The sequence below is a fragment of the Amblyomma mixtum genome, chromosome 8 (genome assembly GCF_055824585.1).
Source record: "Amblyomma mixtum isolate Tamu chromosome 8, ASM5582458v1, whole genome shotgun sequence".
Classification (NCBI taxonomy): Eukaryota; Metazoa; Arthropoda; class Arachnida; order Ixodida; family Ixodidae; genus Amblyomma; species Amblyomma mixtum.
The window spans coordinates 137,682,862-137,706,138 of record NC_143019.1 but is presented as its reverse complement, the minus strand read 5'-3'; the positions used below and the strand labels follow the sequence as shown (position 1 = coordinate 137,706,138).

General features: G+C 48.6%; 1 protein-coding gene across 1 annotated transcript in view; it reads left to right on the top strand.

Moving 5' to 3' along the window:
• LOC149334594 (uncharacterized) overlaps positions 1–21,892 on the top strand; it is a 69,507-nt gene extending 47,615 nt beyond the window's left edge. Inside the window, exon 6 of the mRNA XM_089557958.1 lies at positions 21,795–21,892. Within this exon, the coding sequence (XP_089414084.1) occupies positions 21,795–21,881 (87 nt within the window). The 3' untranslated portion in view covers positions 21,882–21,892. The remainder of the gene's footprint in view (positions 1–21,794) is intronic.
• The last annotated feature ends 1,385 nt before the right edge of the window (positions 21,893–23,277 follow it).

The following is a 23,277-nucleotide window of genomic DNA, read 5'->3' as shown; positions in this document are numbered from 1 at the left end:
GAGAGCCTAGTCGGCCTACTGCATCAGTTCCAAGACTGTTTCTCGTCTACGTCGGCAGTCAAACAGACGCCTCTCGCTAAGCACCGCATCATTACGGACTACAGTACCCGACCAATTCGACAACACCCATACCGTGTCTCACTGCGGGAGCGTGAAGCCATAGCTGAACAAGTCAAAGAGATGCTGCAGGATGGTGTTATTCAGCCGTCGAGAAGCCCGTGGGCTTCGCCTGTGGTTTTGGTTAAGAAGAAGGATGGTAGTCTGCGATTTTGCGTTGACTACCGGAGGCTTAACCAGGTTACCAAGAAAGACGTTTACCCGTTACCACGCATTGACGACTCTCTTGACCGGTTGCGGCACGCGCGCTACTTTTCTTCGCTGGACTTAAAAAGTGGTTACTGGCAGATCGAAGTTGACGAGCGGGATCGCGAGAAGACAGCGTTCGTGACGCCGGATGGTCTTTATGAGTTCAAGGTCCTTCCTTTCGGTTTGTGTTCAGCTCCGGCAACATTTCAGAGAATGATGGACGCTTTTTTGTCGGGCCTGAAATGGCAGACGTGCTTGGTATACCTGGACGACGTTGTTGTATTTTCGCCAACGTTCGAAGAACACCTCCAGCGCCTCTTGACCGTGTTACAGGCTATAAGATCTGCCGGCCTGACGTTGAAGCCCGAGAAATGCCACTTTGGTTATGAGGAGCTCCTTTTCCTGGGCCATGTCGTCAGCCATCGTTGAGTCCGGCCGGATCCTGCTAAAACAGCTGCCGTCGCCAACTTTCCCACTCCTTCGGACAAGAAAACGGTCCGGCGTTTTAAGGCGGAAGCCTTTAATGTCTCATCGTTGTAAGCAGCAGTTGTCGACAGAAAATGTCACGCTTTTCAATTGGTGGAAACGGTCGTGACGTCACAGTGCGCGCATTTCAAACGGGGCCAATTGCACTTTGGCTAGTAACCATACAACCAATTGAAGGGATCGTATAGTGATGCTCCAAGTGGGACTGAGCTTAGTTAATTGCTTAATTACCCAATCAGCCTAATCAGCTTTACTAGTCAGGCCATATAAATAAATAAAAGCGATTAAGAAATTGGTCGAGCTCAGGAATCGAACCCCGGTCTTCGGCGTGAGAGACGAGCACGCTATCCACTGCGCCATGCCAGCTCTTTTTTTTTTCTTTATTGCATGGAAGCAGCGGCTTGACAGTGCGTCAGCACTTTCCGCTGCTAAGAGCGGCGGCCGTTCACTTCGCCACGGTCAGCGGGCACGCTCCGTTTGCTGGAAGCGCCGTTGAGAGCGCTGCAATTTGGTAGGGCACGAGCGCAGTCACGTGGTATTTTTTAATATTTCATTCTTACGGCATACGACCTACGCCGACCAAGAGCGCGCTACGGTAGACGAATAAATGAAGAGGCACGGGGCGAGCGCGAGGGGAGAGCGCGCGGCGCTAGCGCGAGACAGAGAAAACGAAAGAGAATCGCCGTGGCCGGTTGAAAGAAGAGGAAGAGGACGGAGCTGTGCTGACGTGTCTCGCATGGGCTCCTGCCTCGAAGCCACTTTTCGGCAGAGTCAGCCCTCGGGCTCGAATATTCTGGACGACATCCGGACCAACGTCCAGTGCCTGCTGAAGCCGGATTTTGCCAATCTACGGACACCTAGGCATACTGCTGGCCGACTGCCGGCCTAGCCATCGAGCTCGGCCTAGCTCGTCACCTCCGCCGGGAACTGTGCGCCCAGGGATGCGCAAAGATGGAGTACGCCGTGGAAGGCGAGAAAATATCGCCGTCGGAGCTCGCGGACGGAAAATGGAAAACCATTCTTCGGTGCCGTGACCGACATCGAGGCATGAAGAATAAAGGGCCGGCATCAACCGACGACGAGCCTGCGCACGCACACTGCCAAGGCAAGTCCAACTGCAATTTTCCATCGCGAAAGAACGGGAAAATTCAGGGGGCACTTTGACTGTCTAAAGTGGGTAGAGGCGGAAGCGTTTTCCGCACCACCTTCGCTGTTTCTGTGGCACTGGTGGCGTCACATATATTTGAGTACTAATTACTAAGTGATGGCAAATCACTAATTAATTGTTAATTACTGAGTACTGCCTGAATACTAATTAACTGCTAATTAATGACGCTTAAGCTGCGCCTTTAGGAGTGGAACGCGACAGCGCGTTGTAGCGCTGCCAGGGAGTCCATGGAACGCCACCACCCGTTCGGCGCGATGCCTTGCCCTTTGAACGCAACGCTTTTTGAGGAAAGGAAATGGCGCAGTAATTCTCTGTAATCTCGGTGGACACCTGAACCGCACCGTAGAGGAAGGGAGGTGGGAGTGAAAGAAGATAGATAAAGAGGAGCCGTAATGAAGAAAATGAAAATTGTGTTTGAGGAAAGGAAATTACGCAGTAACTGTCTCACATATCTCGGTGGACACCCGTCAAAACTCAGGGGGGCACTTATTTGACCTAAAGTGTGGTCACTGATGTGTGGTTAAGATGTTAAGCTTCGCCCCTAAGAGTGGAACGTGACAGCGTCTTGCAACGTTGTCAATGAGTCCATAGAACGCCATCGCCCATTCGGTTCTGCGCCTCGCTCATCGGTAAATTGGTTTTTGAGGAAAGGAAATCTATCTGTCTCTCAATCTCGGTGGACACCTAAACCTCGCCGGAAGGGAATGGAGGAGGATGAGAGTGAGTGAAGACACCGTATTCACTAGACGCGCCATTGTTCATTCCGAACCATCGAGCTGGCATGGCAATAAAGACAAAAAAAAAAAAAAAAAGCTGGCATGGCGCAGTGGATAGCGTGCTCGTCTCTCACGCCGAAGACCGGGGTTCGATTCCTGAGCTCGACCAATTTCTTAATCGCTTTTATTTATTTATATGGCCTGACTAGTAAAGCTGATTAGGCTGATTGGGTAATTAAGCAATTAACTAAGCTCAGTCCCACTTGGAGCATCACTATACGATCCCTTCAATTGGTTGTATGGTTACTAGCCAAAGTGCAATTGGCCCCGTTTGAAATGCGCGCACTGTGACGTCACGACCGTTTCCACCAATTGAAAAGCGTGACATTTTCTGTCGACAACTGCTGCTTACAACGATGAGACATTAAAGGCTTCCGCCTTAAAAAGCTACTTGCACTCAGCAAGAGAGCCCTTCTCCCACGCCTACCGACCGATGATTACAAAATCGTCTGCCGACCACAAGGTTGCAATCTGCGGGACTTTGCGCCCGGACTACTACTCTTCTGCGCCTATGATACGGCCGTATGATACGTAGGCTGCCGTATGATACGGTGAAGAATGAAGACATTATCCGAGTCAATTCGGCCAACAACACCTTCACGCTGTGCACGCCCGATCGTCAACGGGCGACTGCATACGCCAAGATTGAAAAACTGAATCTGCATGGTCAAACCTACAACGAGAGGTCGTACGTGGCGGCGCCCGAAGACTCGGTAAAAGGGGTCATTTACAATGCCTACGCGGGAGACTCGCCCGAAGCGGTTCGCCAAGGGTTCGGAAAAAGAAACGAAGGAATAGAAGTTGTGGATGCCCGAAGGATCGGACAGTCCAGAACAATACAAATCACCTTTTTGGAAAGAAGCTACCCAGCCAAGTAATCTATCAATGCGGCGTCTTTCGGGTCCACCCCTTCAGGGAGCAACATGAAGTATGCTACAATTGCAGGAGGGTAGGACACCGGGCCGATGTCTGCTACAAACCTACGACGCACCTTTGCCGCCGCTGCGGAGAAAATCATTCACCCCCACCTGAGGGAGAACAGCCAACCTGCCAACCCGTATGCATCGTCTGCAACGGGGGCCACAACACAGGCAGCCGGAACTTCAAATTCCGGCTGATCAACAAGAACAAACAAGGAACGCCCCATGGCAACCAGACACCCAAGCAAGGGGACAACGACTCATCCCTACACGGACACCAGTCAAGGCCCAGGAAGAAGGAACAGGGTGCTGCCGGAAATGGAGGCAGCCACAGCCGGAACAACTCCAGCTCCTACCCGCCCCTGGGGAACCCTGCAGGGAACGAGAAGAGAAGCTCGAGCCGGGGACGCAGCGATAGCCACTCCAACAAAAAGGTGAGCAGGCCAGTAGAGGCCTCCCAATCTATTGACGCTCGAGAGAAGGAATTTCAGATCCAACTACAATCCCGAGACAGAGAAATTGTCAGCTTTAAAAAAGAGTTGGCTGACATTAAATGCCTGTTACAAGCGCATCAGGTACGGAATGCCACTGCGGCTAGAACGCCACCCACTGCATCCCAGGCTTCGACCAATAATGCGATGGAAACAGACGCCATTTGCCACACTCCCTCCCCCGCGTCCCAGTCTTCGGCCCATAACGCGACGGACACAGACGCCAGATTAGCAACTAAGCGACCGCTTCCTACAAAAGAAGGCGAGGAATCCAAAAGAAAGGCCGAGGCTTCGGAAGCCGACACCCCGCAGCCGTCGAAAGCGCCTACCAAACTAAGGGCAGACATCAATACTCTGTCAGAGAGAACTAGCGCTATATCAACAGAACAAGCAACCTTCCAAGGCCTCGTTACCACCAAATTTGCAGAGATAGATATTCGCTTCGCAACGCTAGAGGGACAGGTATCCCAAATAGCCACCTGCATGCAGCAAATAATGGATAGGCTTACAACTATCGAGGCCCGCCTACCCCCTATCTTGGATCTGTCCACGACGCCACAACCATCTATAACCCAACATGGCACCACGCCAAAAATTTGAAATTTGGCAATGGAACTGCAAAGGCTTCCGCCGCAAGCGGCCCACTTGCAGCTCCACATCCAACAAGCACCGTCTGTTACAACCCCAGACGTGACTGCATTGCAAGAAGCTAGCGGCAGGGCTACACTGCCAGGCTATAAAGCATATCTGCCACCTCATTATGATACTAGTAACGCAGCCGGCTCCTTCACAGCCACGCTGGTGCATAGAAATATCACCGCAATTCAACATTTTATAAATTATTCGGAAGAAGATTACACCCTACTGGAAATAGTACCAAGGCAAAAAGGAGACTCAAATCTATTCATCCTTAATGTATACAATCCGCCCAGAAACAAAGGCAATGGACTCCCACACTTGTTGATTAACACAATAAAGCTGGCTGCTAGGGCTCAACTAATAATTGTGGGAGACTTAAACGCTCAACACCCAGCATGGGGATATACCAAAGCAACTCCGAAAGGGAGCCTGCTCTGGCAAATCATACAGTCACTAGGGCTCACAACGCTAAACAACCCGAGCGACCACACACGCATGGGTAACAGTGTATGTGTAGACACATCTCCAGACTTATCCCTCTCTAAAAACGTCAAGGACGCAAAGTGGGTCAACACCGGGCAAAACCTTGGTAGTGATCACTTCATCCTTAGCATCACCTTCCCCACGACAAAACTTAAAAACAAAGCAAAAGAAATACGAACCACGGATTGCGACAAGTTCAGGCAACTTCGCGACAAAACAGCTCCAAAGGAGATCTCTAACCTTAGCGACTGGGTTATCTCCCTGAATGAAGATGTCAGCTCCACTAGCGTTGTGGTGCCAATTGAGAAGGAGGAGCAGATTGCAGACTCAAAGCTGTTACACCTGTGGCAGGCACAAAAAGGCCTCCAAAAACGCTGGAAGAAGCAAAAACACAACAAGCGACTACGCAAAAAGATCGCTGAAATCGAGAGGCGAATCGAGGAACATACACTTACTCTCCAAACACAACAATGGAACCAAATATGTGAAATCGTCAATGGACAGCTCGGAAATAAGAAGACATGGCATCTTCTCAGACACCTGCGCGACCCAGAACAAACACGTCCCGTGCAACAAAGTCAACTGTACAGACTCATACATAAATATGAGGGTACAACAGAAGACCTAATCAAAGAGCTAGCAGAACGTTATCTAAACATGGATGATGGTACCACACAACCAGACTACCTGGGGACTCCTAACCCAAATTTAGATGCAGACATCACAGACGCAGAGGTCTGGTACGCAATTGGAAAACTGCGGACAACATCCGCGGCAGAACCCGACAAAGTAACAAATAAGACTCTCAGGAACTTAGATCGCGGCGGTTACAGACCTCATGAACAAATACTGGCATGCAGGCAACATACAAGAGCGGAAACACGCGAAAATCACCTTTATTCCTAAAGCTGGTAAGAAACTCAGCACTGAGAATCTACGCCCAATTTCATTAACATCATGCCTAGGCAAACTCATGGAGCATGTCATCCTCAACAGGCTCCAAAACTATGCGGAGGACATGAACCTCCTACCTGAAACAATGTTAGGATTCAGGGCCCAACTATCTACTCAGGACGTACTCTTGCAGCTTAACAAGGACATAATTGAAGCTGACGAGGGAACAGGAACGAAAGCAATATTGGGTTTAGACCTTGTTAAAGATTTCGACAACGTCACCCACAAAGCCATTTTGACAAGCTTGTCAGAAATCAACCCCGGAGAAAGGACGTACAACTACATCCGATCCTTCCTCACTAACAGAACAGCAGTGATAACGGTCGGAACAATAGAGTCTGCCCCAATCACACTAGGAAGTAAAGGAACGCCACAGGGCTCCGTCCTGTCCCCTTTCCTTTTTAACCTCTCCCTCATCAAAATTCCCCCCAAACTGGCACAAATACCAGACCTACATCACACGTTCTATGCAGATGACATCACACTTTGGGTAACCAAGGGATGCGAAGGCTACATAGAAGACACACTCCAAGCAGCAGTGGGCCTCATTGAGGCATGCGCATGGGAATCCGGCCTCACTTGTTCTCAGCAAAAATCTGAACTCTTCGTGATCCGTCGTAAACAAAGAGGTAGGCGAACCACGACTCCCCCCCACAAATAAACGTCTATGTTAATGGACGATCTGTCAAAGAGGTACAGTCAGGCCGGAATGCAACGCGAACACGCATATGTCATACATTTCTATTTTGCAGCCAAATATTCCTTTACAACCTATTTACGATTATGCCCTTCGGCAGACCCTTTATCCAGACACATGAATCAGGCTAGCTGCACACTACAGCTGAAAGTAGGCAGGTAAAATATTTTGCTTTCCTGATATGCGCTGTTCGCGTTTCATTCAGGCCTGACTGTACAAACCATGAGAATACTAGGGTTGTATTTAAAAACAAATTTAAAGAATACTGACACACTTACTAAGCTAAAACGCACGGTAGAAGCGACGGCGCGATTAATCCGCCGCATAGCTAACCGCAGACAAGGGGTGAGGGAAAGAGATTTATGCCGACTAGTGCAGGCCTTCGCACTAAGCAGGATACTCTATGCCACCCCTTATCTCAAATTTTCGAAAGCAGAAAAGGACAAATTGGATAGCATGATCCGGCAGGCCTATAAGGCTGCGTTAGGACTCCCACTAAATGCCTCAAGAGAAAGGCTTATGAGGTTAGGAATACATAACACCTAGAATGAATTGAAAGAATCCCATTTAATAGCTCAAACAGCGCGATTAGCCAATTCCAGAACTGGCAGGAGTATTCTTACCAGGCTCGGAATTAACTTTCAATCTACAAATAAAGATGCTAAAGTAGGCTTACCCCGCGACTATAGGACGGCCCTACTAATCAAACCACTCCCCAAAAATATGCACTTCTTACACCATGAGGGTAGAAGACAAGCACGAGCCAAAGCCTTACATAATAAATACAGACAGTGCGATGGAACACTTTATGTAGATGCGGCAGAATACAAACATACCAATGCCTTTGCAATTGTGGCTGTGGACGAGAATGGTGACCACATCGTCTCGGCAACAATCAAAACGAAATCCTCTGAAACGGCACAAGAGGCGGCTATAGCCCTCGCCCCAGCGCATACCCAAGAGAGCATCATCCTCAGCGATTCCAAAATGGGTATCAATAATTTCGCAAAAGGGCGAATTACAAACACCTCCCTTAGAATCCTTAACGCAACCAAATTCTCACCAAATTATTCCGAATTGATATGGCTCCCAGCCCATTGGGGGAATCCGGGGAACGAGGCAGCCCACAATAAAGCCCGAGGGTTCGTCGACCGGGCAGTGGATGAGTCTGGCTCCCTGAATTTCACGAAGGACTCCATGATCACATATCATGATCTCACCAATCATTTTAAACTAGAGAGGAGAATTTTCCCCCCTCCGGACAAAAGCCTGACTAAAGAACAAGAGGTTACGTGGCGTCGTCTACAGACGAGTTCGATGCGAACCCCATCACTCCTCGCGCACATTTATCCAGATCTTTACAACCCAAATTGTAAACACTCTGGCCAACGAGCCACCTATGATCACATCCTGTGGGACTGCAAAATAGAGCCACCTCTGGGGGATCTAGTTACTGCTCCTTCTCTCGAGCGGTGGGAGACCGTGCTGGCTAGCTCTAACCCCAGAACGCAAGTTTTGGCGGTGGAGTGGGCTGACAAAGTCGTCGAGGGCTGCGTACTCTCGGCCACTCAACGCGACCTCTTGCCAAGCTCTTTCCGACGAATAAAATGTTTTACAATCAAAATGAGTTCTCATGGCTCTCCGGCGTTCCTATGTGGCTTTGACCTTGACTTTTTTTTTCTTTACTTTTTTAACCTTTTATTTTTTTCTTTGACTTTTCCTTTACCTTATTCTTGACCTCGTTGATATCCACTATATGGGGGTTTACAATATCGAGGGCGTGCTGTACTAGAAAGAACTATCGTCATTGTGCTCTTGCCGTGCGGTAACTTGGAATATCGCCTTAACAAAGATGTTACAAATATAACGTGTTTAGTTCCGCTGAAGAAGGGGAGCATGGGAAAGTAAAAGCTGAAGATTAATCTTCAGCTTTTACCCCTCGGTCCTCCGGAGTACACATAGAGAAAAAAAAAAGACTCCGCAACGCTACACAGAGCAGTAATAAATCAAAAGAATGCATCACGAATCGCTGTTGTGCGCTCTTAGTTCAAACTGCTGAAGAGATAATAAAACAGTATTTCATGCGCCGCTACTGAATGCATGCTAAAAAATGGCTTACAATTTTCTGAGAAATTCGGCATGCTTTCTAATTATATTACGCGCAAGAGGAACCAGTGGCACAAGAAGAGACTTGAAATATTTGATAAGGGAGAGCATTGGCTTTCATTCATAAAGCACAATCAGACAAACAAGACAGGAGAAAGGACTGCTATAATTTCTCCTCCTTCTGTCGTGCTTTTTCTCGTTGCATATTATACCGCCTTATGTCTGGAAACGAAAACACTTGGGGACCTTTGTGACCGCATTCGTACAGAAGAAAATGTGACAGATATTTAGGTTGCTTGCTATGGTGTCTAGAATGAGTGTCTAATGTTGTTGCAATTTTCTTGCCAGGACTCTGGTTAGAACCGGTTCAATTGCCCTTGCGTGGAGCGCCTGAGTAATCACCTTCTAGAATGTTCGAGTGCCGTTCATTGGATTATCATATACGGAATTTTTCTAACCCTATCAAATAATCCGCCTTAATTCAGCCACTATCTCCCACCGATCTATCTAGTCTATCTTCTGTGGTAGGCCTACTTCCAAAATTTCTGGAGATCCTTTCGAATTTTTCAGGGTGGGCAACTTCCAAATTTTGGGGGTCTTCAGATTTTGAAATTTGATGGTACTGATGACGTGACGGCCGTCTCAACCAAGCAGGGAATTTTGTGATAGAGAAGCCAGATTTTTTTTTGTGAGACGACAACCAAGATGCTATCGCCTTAAAACTCTCCACGAGAAGAAGCAGGCGCAAGACCACCTTTCTAGTATTTTTCATCTTGCACATTGTACACAAGTAATAAGGGAGTAATTACTCACTCACATCCACCCGAGCGCAGCCATACGGCTACAAATACCTTAACACTTGTACACAAGTGTTAAGATCACAAAAATTGCATGTATTTTCCTTAGCATTCCATTTGGTACAGATTATCACAGCTTAGCATTTGAATCGAAACTGGCAGTGGACGTTTTATTTTATGTTTGATTCCAAAATCATCTGACACTAATGACACTTAGCGTGAAATAACGGTGGGGGGGGGGGGTATAACATGCAAAAGGTTTCATGCCTACAGGCTTCCAGAGAGCTGTCATCCTGAGAAGTACAAATATTGATGTAGTTTGCTTTGGTTTGGTTTTATGGGGTTCAACGTCCCAAAGCGACTAAGGCTATGAGAGACGCCGTAGTGGAGGGCTCCGGAATTTCGACCACCTGGGGTTCTTTAACGTGCACTGACATCGCACAGTACACGGGCCTCTAGAATTTCTCCTCCAAAGAAATTCAACCGCCGCGGCCGGGATCGAACCCGCGTCTTTCGGGTCAGCAGCCGAGCACCATAACCACTGAGCCACCGCGGCGGCTGAGGTAGTGCTGTTAATTTCCTTCCGCGCTTACGAACTTTACGTAAGCGCATTACGTAATTCATTTTAAAGAAGGACAAAATGACCTGTATGCTTTTCTGAGCACTACGTGGCCTAGTTTTCTTTCCTTTCTTCTCAATCTGCTTCCACCAAAGTTTGTGCATGCTGCCTTCAGATGAACCTTGTCGAATCTACGTAAAAAAGAGCTCTTCTTAACAGCTTCCTGCATACAGCGCACAGTAACATTCTGAGAAACACAGCGCTGGCACACAACAGACGAGAACAACGAAGACGCACCGCTGTGCTCACTATTCCCTCTCCTCCCCGTTGGTGCTGCTCTTCCACGGACTGCCTCTGCGTCTTCTGGCCGTCTTACAATTTTGGTGAGGCCGTTCCGCGAGTGGGGGATTTGGCCAGGTCTTTCCCCCTTTGGATGTAGGTTTTCCGCCATGGCTATGTCTTCCCCGGGCTCAGGTCCGGTAACCTGGTTCGCCAGTTTACCGGCTGAAAATCTGCCGCTAACATCTTTTAGTCAAAACGGTGTCAAGCTAATCCCTCTGGCGCTGGTCCCTGTAGGAGATGGTGTAATTAAAATAAAAAACTCTCGATTGATCCAGGAGCAGCTGATGGCAGCCACCAGCCACTATCTTGAGATTTCGGAGGTGCGACTATTTGGCAAGAGAGGAATTATATGCAAATCGGCTCACTTGGATTGCGTTGCCGATTTGCTGCAGTGCACCTCTTTCGCCTCACTCCTGGTGAAGGTATTCATTCCTGAGCAGCTAGCCTGCGTAAAAGGAATTATCCGCGGTGTGGATCCTTCCGCTACACCAGGGGAAATCCTTGCAGACTTTCATGACGCCGGTGTTGGCATCCTTTCAGTTTACCGCTGCAGCAGAGAGGCTGGAGGCTCTCGAACACCAACGGAGTCGGTTATTGCCACATTTGCAGGGTACTCTTGTCCGTCCGAGATCAAAGTTTGGCCTATTGTGTACCGTGTAGACCCACTGCAGCCCCGTCCTTTACAGTGTAAGAATTGCTGGCGGTTCGGTCACAGTGCCAAATCTTGCAAGTCCGCAACGCGCTGTCGCGTTTGTGGCGGTGATCATGCACACGACATTTGCTCTTCTGAGTCGCTTAGCTGCTGTCTTTGCCACTCTGATCACACAGCTGACGACCCCACCTGCCCGAAGCGTGCCGATGAGCAGAACGTCTTGGACATTATTCAGCGTGACAGGTGCTCGCGCGCTGATGCATACGCCCGCCTTGACAGACGGCAGTGCTCATACGCAAGTATTGCCCGCACGACCACTGCTGATGTGGACGCAGCCTTAACTAAGTCCGTTGTTGCTGCGGTGGAGAAGGCTGTTGCTGGCGTACTTGACCGCATGATCAGTACGTTCAGCGATGCCTTGTCCCAGGTCATTTCCGCGCAGGCTGCTTCATCGGCTTTAAGTAACCTCATCTCGTCTACCTGTCCTCCCTCCTCTGCCACTGCTGCTATTCAGCCCACCAACCCTTCTGCCTCTACGTCCGTGGGTGTAAATGACTCTGACCAAGTCCCCCTCTCTAACGCTTGTGAGTCAGATGTTGAAATGACTACTCCATCTCAGAAGCGTCGTGCTTCCTCTTCTCCTTCGAAATCTGACCATCATCATGGTAAGACTAAGAAAAGTTCGCCTGGAATTTCAAAGAAAACAGATGTGTTGAAAGAGGCTGTTGCGTCTACGTTTTTAAAGCAATAATTATGGCGGGAATATCTGTTCTCCAGTGGAATTGTCGCTCTATATCACCTTCTTTCCCCCATTTACAGCAGCTTATACTAAAACACAGTCCAGACATTATTTTAATACAGTTGTCGTGGCTCAATCCTAATCGCCCATTTGCAATTAAACATTTCGCCGTTTTTAGAAATGATCGCCCAAACGGCAGGGGTGGGGGCTTGCTAACGTCGATTTCAACGAAACTGTATCATCGTGCTAAAGTGTCTCACAAAATTATGAGACCTGATTGTGAGATACTTGCCGTTGAAATCATTATTCCGCAGTGCGCCCCTGTTACGGTGGCAAATATCTACTTCCCCGCAGGAGTCCGTAGGACGGATGAGCTCGATGCGTTACTGCGCAACAGCAGACGAGTAGTTCTAGCTGGGGACTTCAATTCTCATCATGTAATTTGGGGTTTCAGATCAGACTTTAGCTGCAAATTACTTTGGTCTTGGATGTCAGCAAACGGCGTGTGCTGTTACAATAGTCGCGCCATAACTTACATGAGGGCTAATTCTCGATCAGCTATTGATTTAACGCTAGCAGTTAATGGTACAGCGGTATCTTCGTGGTGTACAGTTGACTGCGGTACGTCCAGTGACCACTCCCTAATCACTTTCACTATTGCGTGCAGTCCAGTCAGGGCGACTGGTTCGCCACAAAAATTTATAAATACTACACTGTTCAAGAACCTCCTAGGTGAGGCCCTCTCGTCTGTTGCCCCCTCCGATAAATCTGACGGGGGCCCTCAAGTATTAAATTCTGTGTTAGACGCCTCTCGGCGAGCAGTCTTTACAGTCCGGTCAGGCGTTGAAAATAAGACTCCTTCCAGTTGGTGGAATGACGACTGCGAAAAAGCCTATCGTCAAAGGAAAGCTGCATGGAAGAGTCTAACGAACAAGCAGTGCCCAAAGAACTGGATAAGTTACAAATTCTTCGCAGCCTCTTTTAAAAGAACAATTTCTAAGGCTAAGGATGATTACAGTGCCAGCCTGAACACCTATCTGTCTAATCCTGTCAACCGTAAGTCTCTTTATAGATTCATGGAACGTACTCATGTGCTGCCCTCTTCTCACATCTCTCAGTCCACAGTATTGCCACCTCGGGACGAAAAAGATAAACTAGAGTCCATAGCTCAAGGCCTTGCTGTGCGTTTTCGAGCTCGCACTACCTTTCCATCAACACCGTTTCATTTGGGTGGAGACTTCACTAAGGTATCTGTATCTGATTTAGCGTCTGTAGTTGATTGCCTGTAATCTGCTGCCCCTGGGATTGACGGAGTAACAGTTGGCATGCTTAAAATCCTAATGCAAGACTTTTCCCCGTACATCTTGCAGATTGTGAACTGGTCTTTGGAAAAAGCCTCGATTCCACAAAATTGGAAAACAGCGAAAATTATTTTACTGCTGACAGAGCAGGGGAAGGGTTTTGATCTCGACAATATTCGGCCGATTGCTCTCACATCAAATCTGGTTAAGCTTGTAGAGCGGGTAGTCTTCAGCCGCCTCACGAGTCATATTCTGAGTCTTCAAGGTTTTAGCGAGGCTCACATTGGCTTCCGCCGGGGGTGTTCGATTTGGTCCGCGCACATAGACTTGGAGAGCCGTATTAAGGTTGCTATGAGGCAAATTGAGGTATTAGCTCTGGTTACTTCAGATATTGCAAAGGCTTACGACAGCGTTCAACACAGCATTTTGCTTCATAAACTGGCTAATGTACAACCTCCTTTGTACCTCTTTGCGTGAATAGGAGAGTTCTTAAATAATAGAGTGTTCTTTTGTTCTAAGGGTACGTTAACTTCTACAACATACGCCCAGTCTAGAGGTGTCCCACAAGGCTCCGTTCTTTCTCCGTTATTGTTTAACATACTAATGCGTGATATCCCTATTCACCAAGCCGTAAAAGTTTATGTGTATGCGGATGATATTGCTTTTTTCGCTTCTGCCAAAGACATTCATATCCTGTACCAATTACTGCAAGAGTATTTAAATGCCCTGGAAGTTTGGCTAGACAGCATAAAGTTAACTTTAAATGTGAACAAGTGCGCCGTCCTTGTTTTCCCACAAGCAACCCCTCTTTACATCTCTCTGTCGTATCACTCTATCCTCATCCCGCAAGTTGATTCAACTAAATACTTGGGTATAATATATGACCCGCATTTAGACTGGCGGCCACACATTAGAAGCATTGCGCTTAAGGGTGAGCGTGCCCTCGGCCGGTTGGTGAGGATCAGCAACAAAAAATTCGGTATGCGACGAGACACTCTACTACTTCTTTATAAGACCTATGTACGGCCAATCCTTGAATTCGGCTCCGTTCTCTTTTCTGGGTGCCCAAAGTACAAGCGTGAACCCCTGTTTCTTATGGAGCGACGCGCTCTGCGCCTTTGCTTAGGTCTGCCTAAATCAGTAGCTAATGCTGTGTTGTACTTGGAGGCGCGAATACCTGATCTCAATTCCCGGTTTGAGCTTATCACTGTGCGGACATTTTTAAGGTCTTTGGAGTCTGTTCCTGGATTGACTAACCCTATATTTACAACGAACCCAACTCTCTTCTTTGGTACTCCCTGGCCTCGGTATAAGCTCCCTCAGGTGGTGTTCACTAACTCCCTGCTGTTAAATATTTCTGTATCAATGAGATCTTTAGTACTAGTCAACCACAGGCGGGCTGACATGGCAGTCTTCTTTGACAACACCCTCCCAAGGAACGCTAAGAACCTGCCCGCCAATATGTTAAATGGGCTCATAGAGGAGTACCTAGACAATTTTCCTAACCATATTGCCGTCTATACAGAAGCCTCCCAGCAAAATGAAAAGGCCGCTATTGGTATTTACTCAAGGGCTCTTGATTGGAGCTACTCATTTCGGGCCCCTGACTATACCCCTATTTTTGTAGCTGAGTTTCTGGCCATTGAGTTGGCCTTAACAAGGATTCCCTGCAGTATCACTCGGGTTATTATACTCTCAGACAACCTTTCTGTTTTGGCAGCGCTCGAAACCTCGAGTGATACTACTATGAGCCGTTCCCTTCAATTTCATATTCCTCCACATGTTTCAAAAGTTCGCTTTCACTGGGTCCCTGGGCACTGTGGCATTGTTTCTAATGAGAGGGCTGATTTTTTAGCAAAGTCTGCCCTTGATGGTCCTATTGTCCCTTTCGTCCCAAATACTGTTCACTTGACTCTAGCACGCTTTGAGCGATTGCAGCGTTTCCACACCTTGAGCCATGAGCCTCTCCTCGCTGCAGCGGATTTTCAACACCTGGCATTTCGTCGTGAGTGTGCGGATGTGCAGTTCGAGGCAATGTGAGGTGTCCATGACCCTTTTGCGCTGCAGGAACCGCGGCTAAATCTTTATCTATGCCGATCGGGGCTTTCGATATCAAACCTTTGTGAGTCTTGTGGCGAAATTGAGTCTATAGAACATTTTTTCCTCTACTGCCGGCGGCTCGCTGCTCTCCGTAGAATTCACTTGGAGATCCCCCTCGCTCGGCTTGGGCTTCCTCTATCTATTCCGATTCTCTTATCCTTCGGGGCAAGCGCCAAGGGATATGCCCTGAAACCAGTGTTCGATTTTATTCACGATTATATAATTTCATCTGGTAGATTCCTCTGCTACAATGTGAATTCACAACTTTTCTTTCTCCGTATTTTTCGTTTTGTACAAATTCTAGCTCTGCGTCCCAAAATTTTAGATTTAAATATACTCCATTCCCTGTACATGAGTGCGTTTGTATCCGCTATGCACCCTGGCCAATCCCCCGCCGTGGGTATGTGCCATTCAGCCCGAGGACATCATCATCATCATCATCACTAACCGAGCAGAAGCCGCCGCCTTCCGTCAACACATCGCCAAGCTGGAAGCCCAGATAAGTGCTCTTACCGCTGGTTCTACCCTTCCACCTGCTCCCGCTCCTACCACACCCCAAACTCCTCCTCCCAACCCGCCTACCACCGATACCTCGTCCTCCCACTCCGAGCCTAATTCCTCTCCTGATTTGCTTGCAATGGAGGCTGACAGTGATCCCTTTACAAATTCACCTCCGTGCACAACGCCTCCTCCCTCCACACCCATCTCACTAAACAACATACCAACCCTGCTTGAAGCATTTGCAGATCGCTTTGAGGCAAAATTGCAGGACGCTATAACTCGCATCAACGAGGAATGCACACCCATCAAGGACGCAGTAATCCGCATAACACAAGACAACGCTATTCTTGACCATCGATTCGATGTGCTAACGCAAGGATTCTCTGAACGTTGTAACGATCTTGAGTCCCGACTCCCAAAGCGTGACCCCACACCAAACAGACGCAAGAAGCCCAAAGCACCGGAGGAACAGGCCAACCCTATCCCCACCATAGTTCAGGGCTCCCAACCCCCCGTTACAGCTCCCTCCTCTATAGATTGTCATGATGGCAGTTCCACTCCGTAATCTTACACTCTGACAGTGGAACTGCCGGGGGTTTGGTCAGAAGCGTCACGTAATCCACCAACTGCTGTCCTGCGCTACAGGACCCGACATCCTGCGCTACAGGACCCGACGCCACATGGTGCAACACACAAGAGAATCTTGGTAGCGACCATTTCATCATCGAGATTCTCTTACACATTCAACTACATCGCAGGCCTCCCAGAGGCTCCACTCTTACAAAGTGGGACTCTTTCCGCTCATGTAGAACAGCACGCACTTTCGTCCCCATCACGGACATCACCGCATGGACCGAGCAGCTAAAAAGCGATGTGCGGTCCGTAACTTTTACTCTACCCGAAGACTGCCCAAACGACACAATGGACTCCCGCCTCCTACATTTATGGGAGGCTAAAACAGGCCTAGAGCGCCGCTGGCAAAGGCAGCGATGGAACCGGACACTTAAGCGTCGCCTCGCCCGCCTTAACAAAGAGATAGAAACGCACGCAGCAAATCTTTCACGGCAAAACTGGGAATCTATCTGCAACAAGCTTCATGGCAATATGAGTGTGCCTCAGACCTGGAACCTTTTTCGGCACTTAATAGACTCCACTCACTCTAAGACTGCCCAGAGACACGCCCTCACCAAACTCATACAAACTTCAGATATAATTCCACCAGACCTCCTCCAAGACCTTCGAAATCAATACTTCCCCACATACCCTCCTGCACACCACCCTGATTATGCAGGCCCCCCTAACGACCAGCTTGACCAACCCATTAGAGAAGCAGAGGTCCAGGCTTAACTTCAGACACTTAACACGTCCTCAGCTCCCGGCCCAGACGGGGTACATTGCAAGGCTCTCAGGGATCTCGACGTACAATCCATTGCTGCACTTACAGAATACTTTAATGAGTGCTGGCGACTGGGCACCCTCCCACCACAATGGAAAGAGGCGAGAGTCATTTTCATACCCAAACCTGGGAAACCTCTATTAACTTCTAACCTCAGACCCACCTCCCTCACATCTTCTGTTGGCAAAAGCATGGAGCATGTACTCCAGCGCAGGCTTTGCCAATACCTAGAAAGCAACAATCTCATGCCCACTAGCATGTTTGGATTTCGACCAGGGCTTTCCACACATGACGTCTTCTTGCAGCTAAAACATCACATTCTCGACTCACAGACCTCCGACACTAAAGCTGTCCTAGGGGTGGATCTCACTAAGGCATTTGATAACGTTACACACTCAGCTATCCTAGAAAGCCTTACGACCCTGGGAGTCGGCGCCAGGATGTACAACTACATCCGAGACTTCCTCAGCCACCGCACAGCTACGGTTACCTTCGGCGACTACAGCCTACCAAGGATCACGCTGGGAGCACGAGGTACGCCCCAGGGAGCCGTCCTCTCCCCTATTTTATTCAACATAGCACTTCTTCACCTACCCCAACAGCTTGCTCAAATTCCCGACATCCATTTCAGCCTCTACGCCGACGACATCACTGTCTGGGCAAACCATGGCAGCGATGCCGAAATAGAAGAACAGCTACAATTGGCACTAACCACCTTCGACGCATATGTACGGGAGCGCGGCCTGACCTGCTCCCCTTCAAAATCGGAGCTTTTCCTCTACCGGCCCAAGCAACACGATTCAGTCAATGCACCCATCTCCCTCGCTCTAGGTACCCATCCCATCCCACTAGTACACAAAATCCGCGTGCTAGGACTGGTTCTCCACTCCCACGGTGCGCACGGAGAAGTCATAAAGACACTTCAAACACACGCTAAACACACCACTCGACTGATTCACCGCATAGCGAACCGCAGGGCTGGCCTACGCGAGCGAAACACGACTCGCCTCACCCAGGCTTACATAATAAGCCGCACAACATATGCCCTTTCATACCTACCCTCAAACAGAAGGAGAGAGACCGGGTTAATGCGCTCCTACGTAGTTGCACGAGAACGGCTCTACGTCTCCCCCCCCCCCCCCCAGCACATCCAACGACCGACACCTCAAACTCGGTGTACACAACACCTTTGAGGAGCTAAAAGAAGCTACCTTTATGGCACAACTATCCCGTCTATCCAGCTCAGAGGCTGGTCGTACTTTATTGTCCCAGTTGAGCCTGACCCCAATTACAGAGCCTACCGAGGGGGTCCCCCTTTCTGCTACCCTCCGTTCTAACCTCAACGTAACCCCCATCCCCAAGAACATGCACCCTGAGCGAGACAGGGAACGCAGAGTAGCAAGGGCTCGGGCCCTTCACAAACAGTATAGCGAGGACCATGAGGTGGTCTACGTGGACGCAGCGGAATATACGACAGGCTCCCGTATGGCCCTGGCGGTAGCCAACAATAATGCAAAGCTTCTAAACTCCAGCTCAATCATTACCAATTCGACCACAGAGGCAGAAGAGGCAGCCATCGTGCTTGCTCTCATTTCTACATCCGCCATAAAAATTATTTCCGATTCCAAATCTGCTGCAATTTTAAATTATGCCAAGGGCTACATATCCAGCACCGCTGCTCGTTTACTACGTTTCTGGCAGCCCCGGCGCCTCATCACCCTCATCTGGACGCCAGCACAGGCTGGCCTCCCTGGCAACGAGGAGGCTCATTCCCTAGCCCGAGGTCTCACATTCCGGGCAGGAGTTGAGCCCCCTCTACGAGCCTCGGAGCGCCTGCTCTCCTTCCGTGATATTCTCTCGTACTATCAAGACAAACGAAGGGAATACGCACCCCCAGCTCCATCCCTCACCATAGCGCAGGCTGCACATTGGCGACAACTACAAACCCGAACTGCTCCATACCCAATACTGCTGCTTGCCCGATACCCAGACCTATTCCCATCATCATGCAAACTTTGCGGCAAACCAGGACACTTCTTACACACCCTCCTCACGTGCCCCACCTTCCCTCATCCCCCATCACCAACCGCGGCGGTGTCTTACTGGGAGTCTCTTCTGACCAGCTCGTCCGCTCAAGACCAGCGCCGGATCATCTCCAGCGCTCACAAAAGGATTGCGCTCCAGGGGCTATCCTTCGCGTTGTAAGGGTGCCTCCTCCTCACATTGAGGAGGCATCCAAGTGCTATGTAGGGGGCTTCGCCCCCACGATTTACATCATTGGCAATAAAAGTTTTCACCACCACCACCACTAACCGCTTTGTTTCTGAAAACAGCCTTCCTCACTTTTTATACAGATAGAAAACCAGTGGTGGCGGTACGCGCGTGCACAGGTCAGCAAAGTTCGAAGGAGGAAAGAACTAATAGATAAGTCACCTTTTCATTATCACGTAAAACTTTTGTTTGGGCGAGTTCGTTCATCTTTGAGTGGGTACGTGCTTGCGCGAAGAAGACAGGACACAACAAAGGAACGCACACAAAATTCAGGGGGGCACTTTGTTGACCTAAAGTGCGGTGAGGCGAAAGCCTTAAGCGCCGTGTTGCTGCTTGTGTCACTGATGTGTGGCTAAGATGTTAAGCTTCGCCTCTAAGAGCGGAACGCGACAACGTCTTGCAACGCTGCCAGAACGCCATCGCCCCTTCGGTTCTGCGCCTTGCTCGTCGGTAAATTGGTTTTAGAGGAAAGGAAATGTATATGTTTCTCATATCTCGGTGGATACCTAAATCTCGCCGTAACAGGAAGGGAGGAAGATGGGATTGAACGAAGATACCGTATCCACTAGACGCGCCTTTGTTCATTCCAAACCATCGAGCTGGCATGGCGGAGTGGTAGCGTGCTCGTCTCGCACTCCCGAGACTGGGGTTCGATTCCCGAGCTCGACTAATTCCCTACTCGGTTTTATTTATTTATCTGGTCTGACTAGAAAGAATAATTAGGCTATTTCGTTAAGTAAGCAATTAACTAAACTCAGTCCCACTTACTTGGAGCATCAATACACGATCCCTTTAATTGGTTGCATGGTTACTAGCCAAGGTACAATTGGCCCCGTTTGAAATTAGCGCACTGTGACGTCACGTCCGTTTTGACCAATTGAAAAGTGTGACATTTCTGTCGACAACCCCTGCTTACAACGATGAGGCATTAAAGGCTTGCTCCTTAAAATATACAGAGCGCAGTGCGCTCTGTAGACTATCGTCACCCACAACCCACAATGCAATCCGAACAAGCGAAAAGAAAGGGGGAAAAGAGAAAACGGGTTCAGAGAAAATACAAAAACATGGAGTGCAACGAAACAAATATAAAATGATGTCGATGAAGCCAGCAACAACCATGGTGAAACGCGTGACAATAAAAGAGCTATAAAAACAACAACGTAACGAAAGCCGCGCAAATAAGGTAGCAAGGATCTCATGTTGGCCAAGCAAGACATAGAAGCTAGCGGAAAGATTGCAAATTCGCATGCTCAAAAAATATTTAGATTCGTGTATGACTATCTAATCCTTCTCGACTGTCCAGACACTGCTTTCGTGGCCGACATTTCTAAGCTGCAACCCATTTGAGAGAGTCGTTCTACCCCTTGTTTTAACTCGCAAAGAAAACCGGAAAATGAAAAAAAAATGGAAATTGGTCTTTGAGGAAATTAAATGACGAAGTAACTGTCCTACATATCTCGGCAGACATCCGAAACGCACCGTAAGAGAAGAGATAAAGGAGGGAGTGAAAGAAGAAAGAACGAAAGAGGTGCCGTAGCGGAGGTGTCCGCATTATGTTTGACCAACTGTGGATCTTTAACGTGCACTGGCATCGCACAGCACAGGGGCGCCTTTTGCGTTTTGCCTCCATCGAAACGCGACCACCGTGGTCCGGTTGGAACCCGGGTACACCGGCTTGGTAGAGGAGCGCCTTAAGCACTGAGCCACCGCGGCGGGTACAGGAAAATGGCTGTATTCGCTTTCTGGCACTTCAGCTGCACTTTTCAGGCAATTTATTTATTTTTTGCTCGTCCGGGCTGCGTTATTGGTTGTGGGCGACGATAATGAAAACGTGGCATATCTATTGGTAGCTTCCGTGTTCGAACTTTGCTATCTTTGCGCGTGCGTAACAATTCCTCCGGTTGTATATGTGTACAAAAGGCGCGGATCGGCTGCCCTCGGAAATTAAGTTGTTAGTCGGAGCAGTTGTGCGTCCTCCTTGTTCTCGTCCATTGTTCCAGCGCTGTGTTTCTATGAATGTTCCTTAATCAACTTGCCCAACAACACACCTTGCTCAAGAAATAAATTGAGCCGTTCATCTCGTGGATGATGCTTCTTTCCTTTTGTGCAGAACTGCGCTCGAAGGCACAAAGTTTTCACAGAAGACTCAGCAGTGGCCCTATTCGGAATAAAGTGGGTAAGGGACACCCTGTTCTAAGCAAGACGGTGAAATAAAAGGTGTCTCTGCAGCGTGCACCTGTCATTCGTTTCATAACTTGTGCAGCGAAAAGGTAAGAAAGGCTATGGCCCTTAGGGCTAATCAAATCGATGCACCTGGATATAGGCAATCCCTGTAATAGGCCTCCTATTTCAAGAAAGAGAACAGTGAACGTGAATCCAGCCCAGAGAGAAAAATTGCCCTAAGGGAAATCACACAACTTTTTTTCATTATGCAAGGTTGACTGCGTATACGTGAGGGAGAATGCTCAATCAATTCCTTAACTATATGATTACGCAGCGGAACTATCGAGCGCTGCGCAAATACGTCGGCACCGTTCAATTACTTCGATTCTTTCTGCCATCTTGGCGAACCCAAATTTAGTGAATGAAGAGGAAAGGAGAAACGTCAGCAGGGATGTCAGAAACCCAATCAAGAAGGTCGATCTTCTCCCGTGCCATTAAAATGTACATACATCGCTGATGCACAACGAGACGAAACTGGCTAGGCGCGCTCAGTTAAACAGGCGCGTCATGTGAGCGATATGCGCGGCCCCGGACACACCGCTCACGTGGCGCGGACGCAGTCGTGTGAGTGCCGCATGCTGAGCGGACAAGGCAACGTTCATGCGTCCAGTGCCGATGCCACTCATTGGTCCTTTAAATCAGTGGCAGCCTTCGCTTGGGCCGTCTTCAGGACAAAGTACACCATGGTGGCTGTGGCATATTTTCTCTACAAAACTCACGTTGGCTCCCTCCAGGCACTGTTTGCGCAATGCTACTTATGGGAACCTATTAACTGCGTGTATCTCCTCTCTCTGTCCGGTGTTTTTTGTGCGGAAAAAAATGCATTTCACATATTATGAAAATCTTTCTTTCATTTGTTACATGGCATGAATCACATCTATATCGTGTCCGTACCGTACATCTGTACCGTATTCGAATACCGTATCCAGTGTTTTTGTTTTAGGTGATCGTAGCCTAAAAATGCTCGGGTTCTATTATCTGACTAAACACCTAGCGAAGAACCAATATATAACTGACCGGTCTACCTTTATTTTTATGAATAATTCAAGTTGGCGCTTTTCCATGCCTCCGGTACACTTACAGCTCTTGTTCGGGGGTATGCAGGACTGGTAGCGGCACTTTGTGAGATTTTCTACAGCTGTGTGGTTCCCCTCGTTATTGCTCGTACGCCTCTCCTCCCTCTCTCTTTTGTTACTGCCAAAATTTCAATTCCATGTTTGTCTCTGTCTTAATCTTTAATACTGGGACTACTGTGGCTGACACGTGGCATCTTTTGCAGTTCTTCCTCTACGTCTACTGCGTCCCCCTCCCCACTGCCCGCTTTTTTATCTTATCTGATAAATGTGGTCACTGGGAACATCTTACTTCCG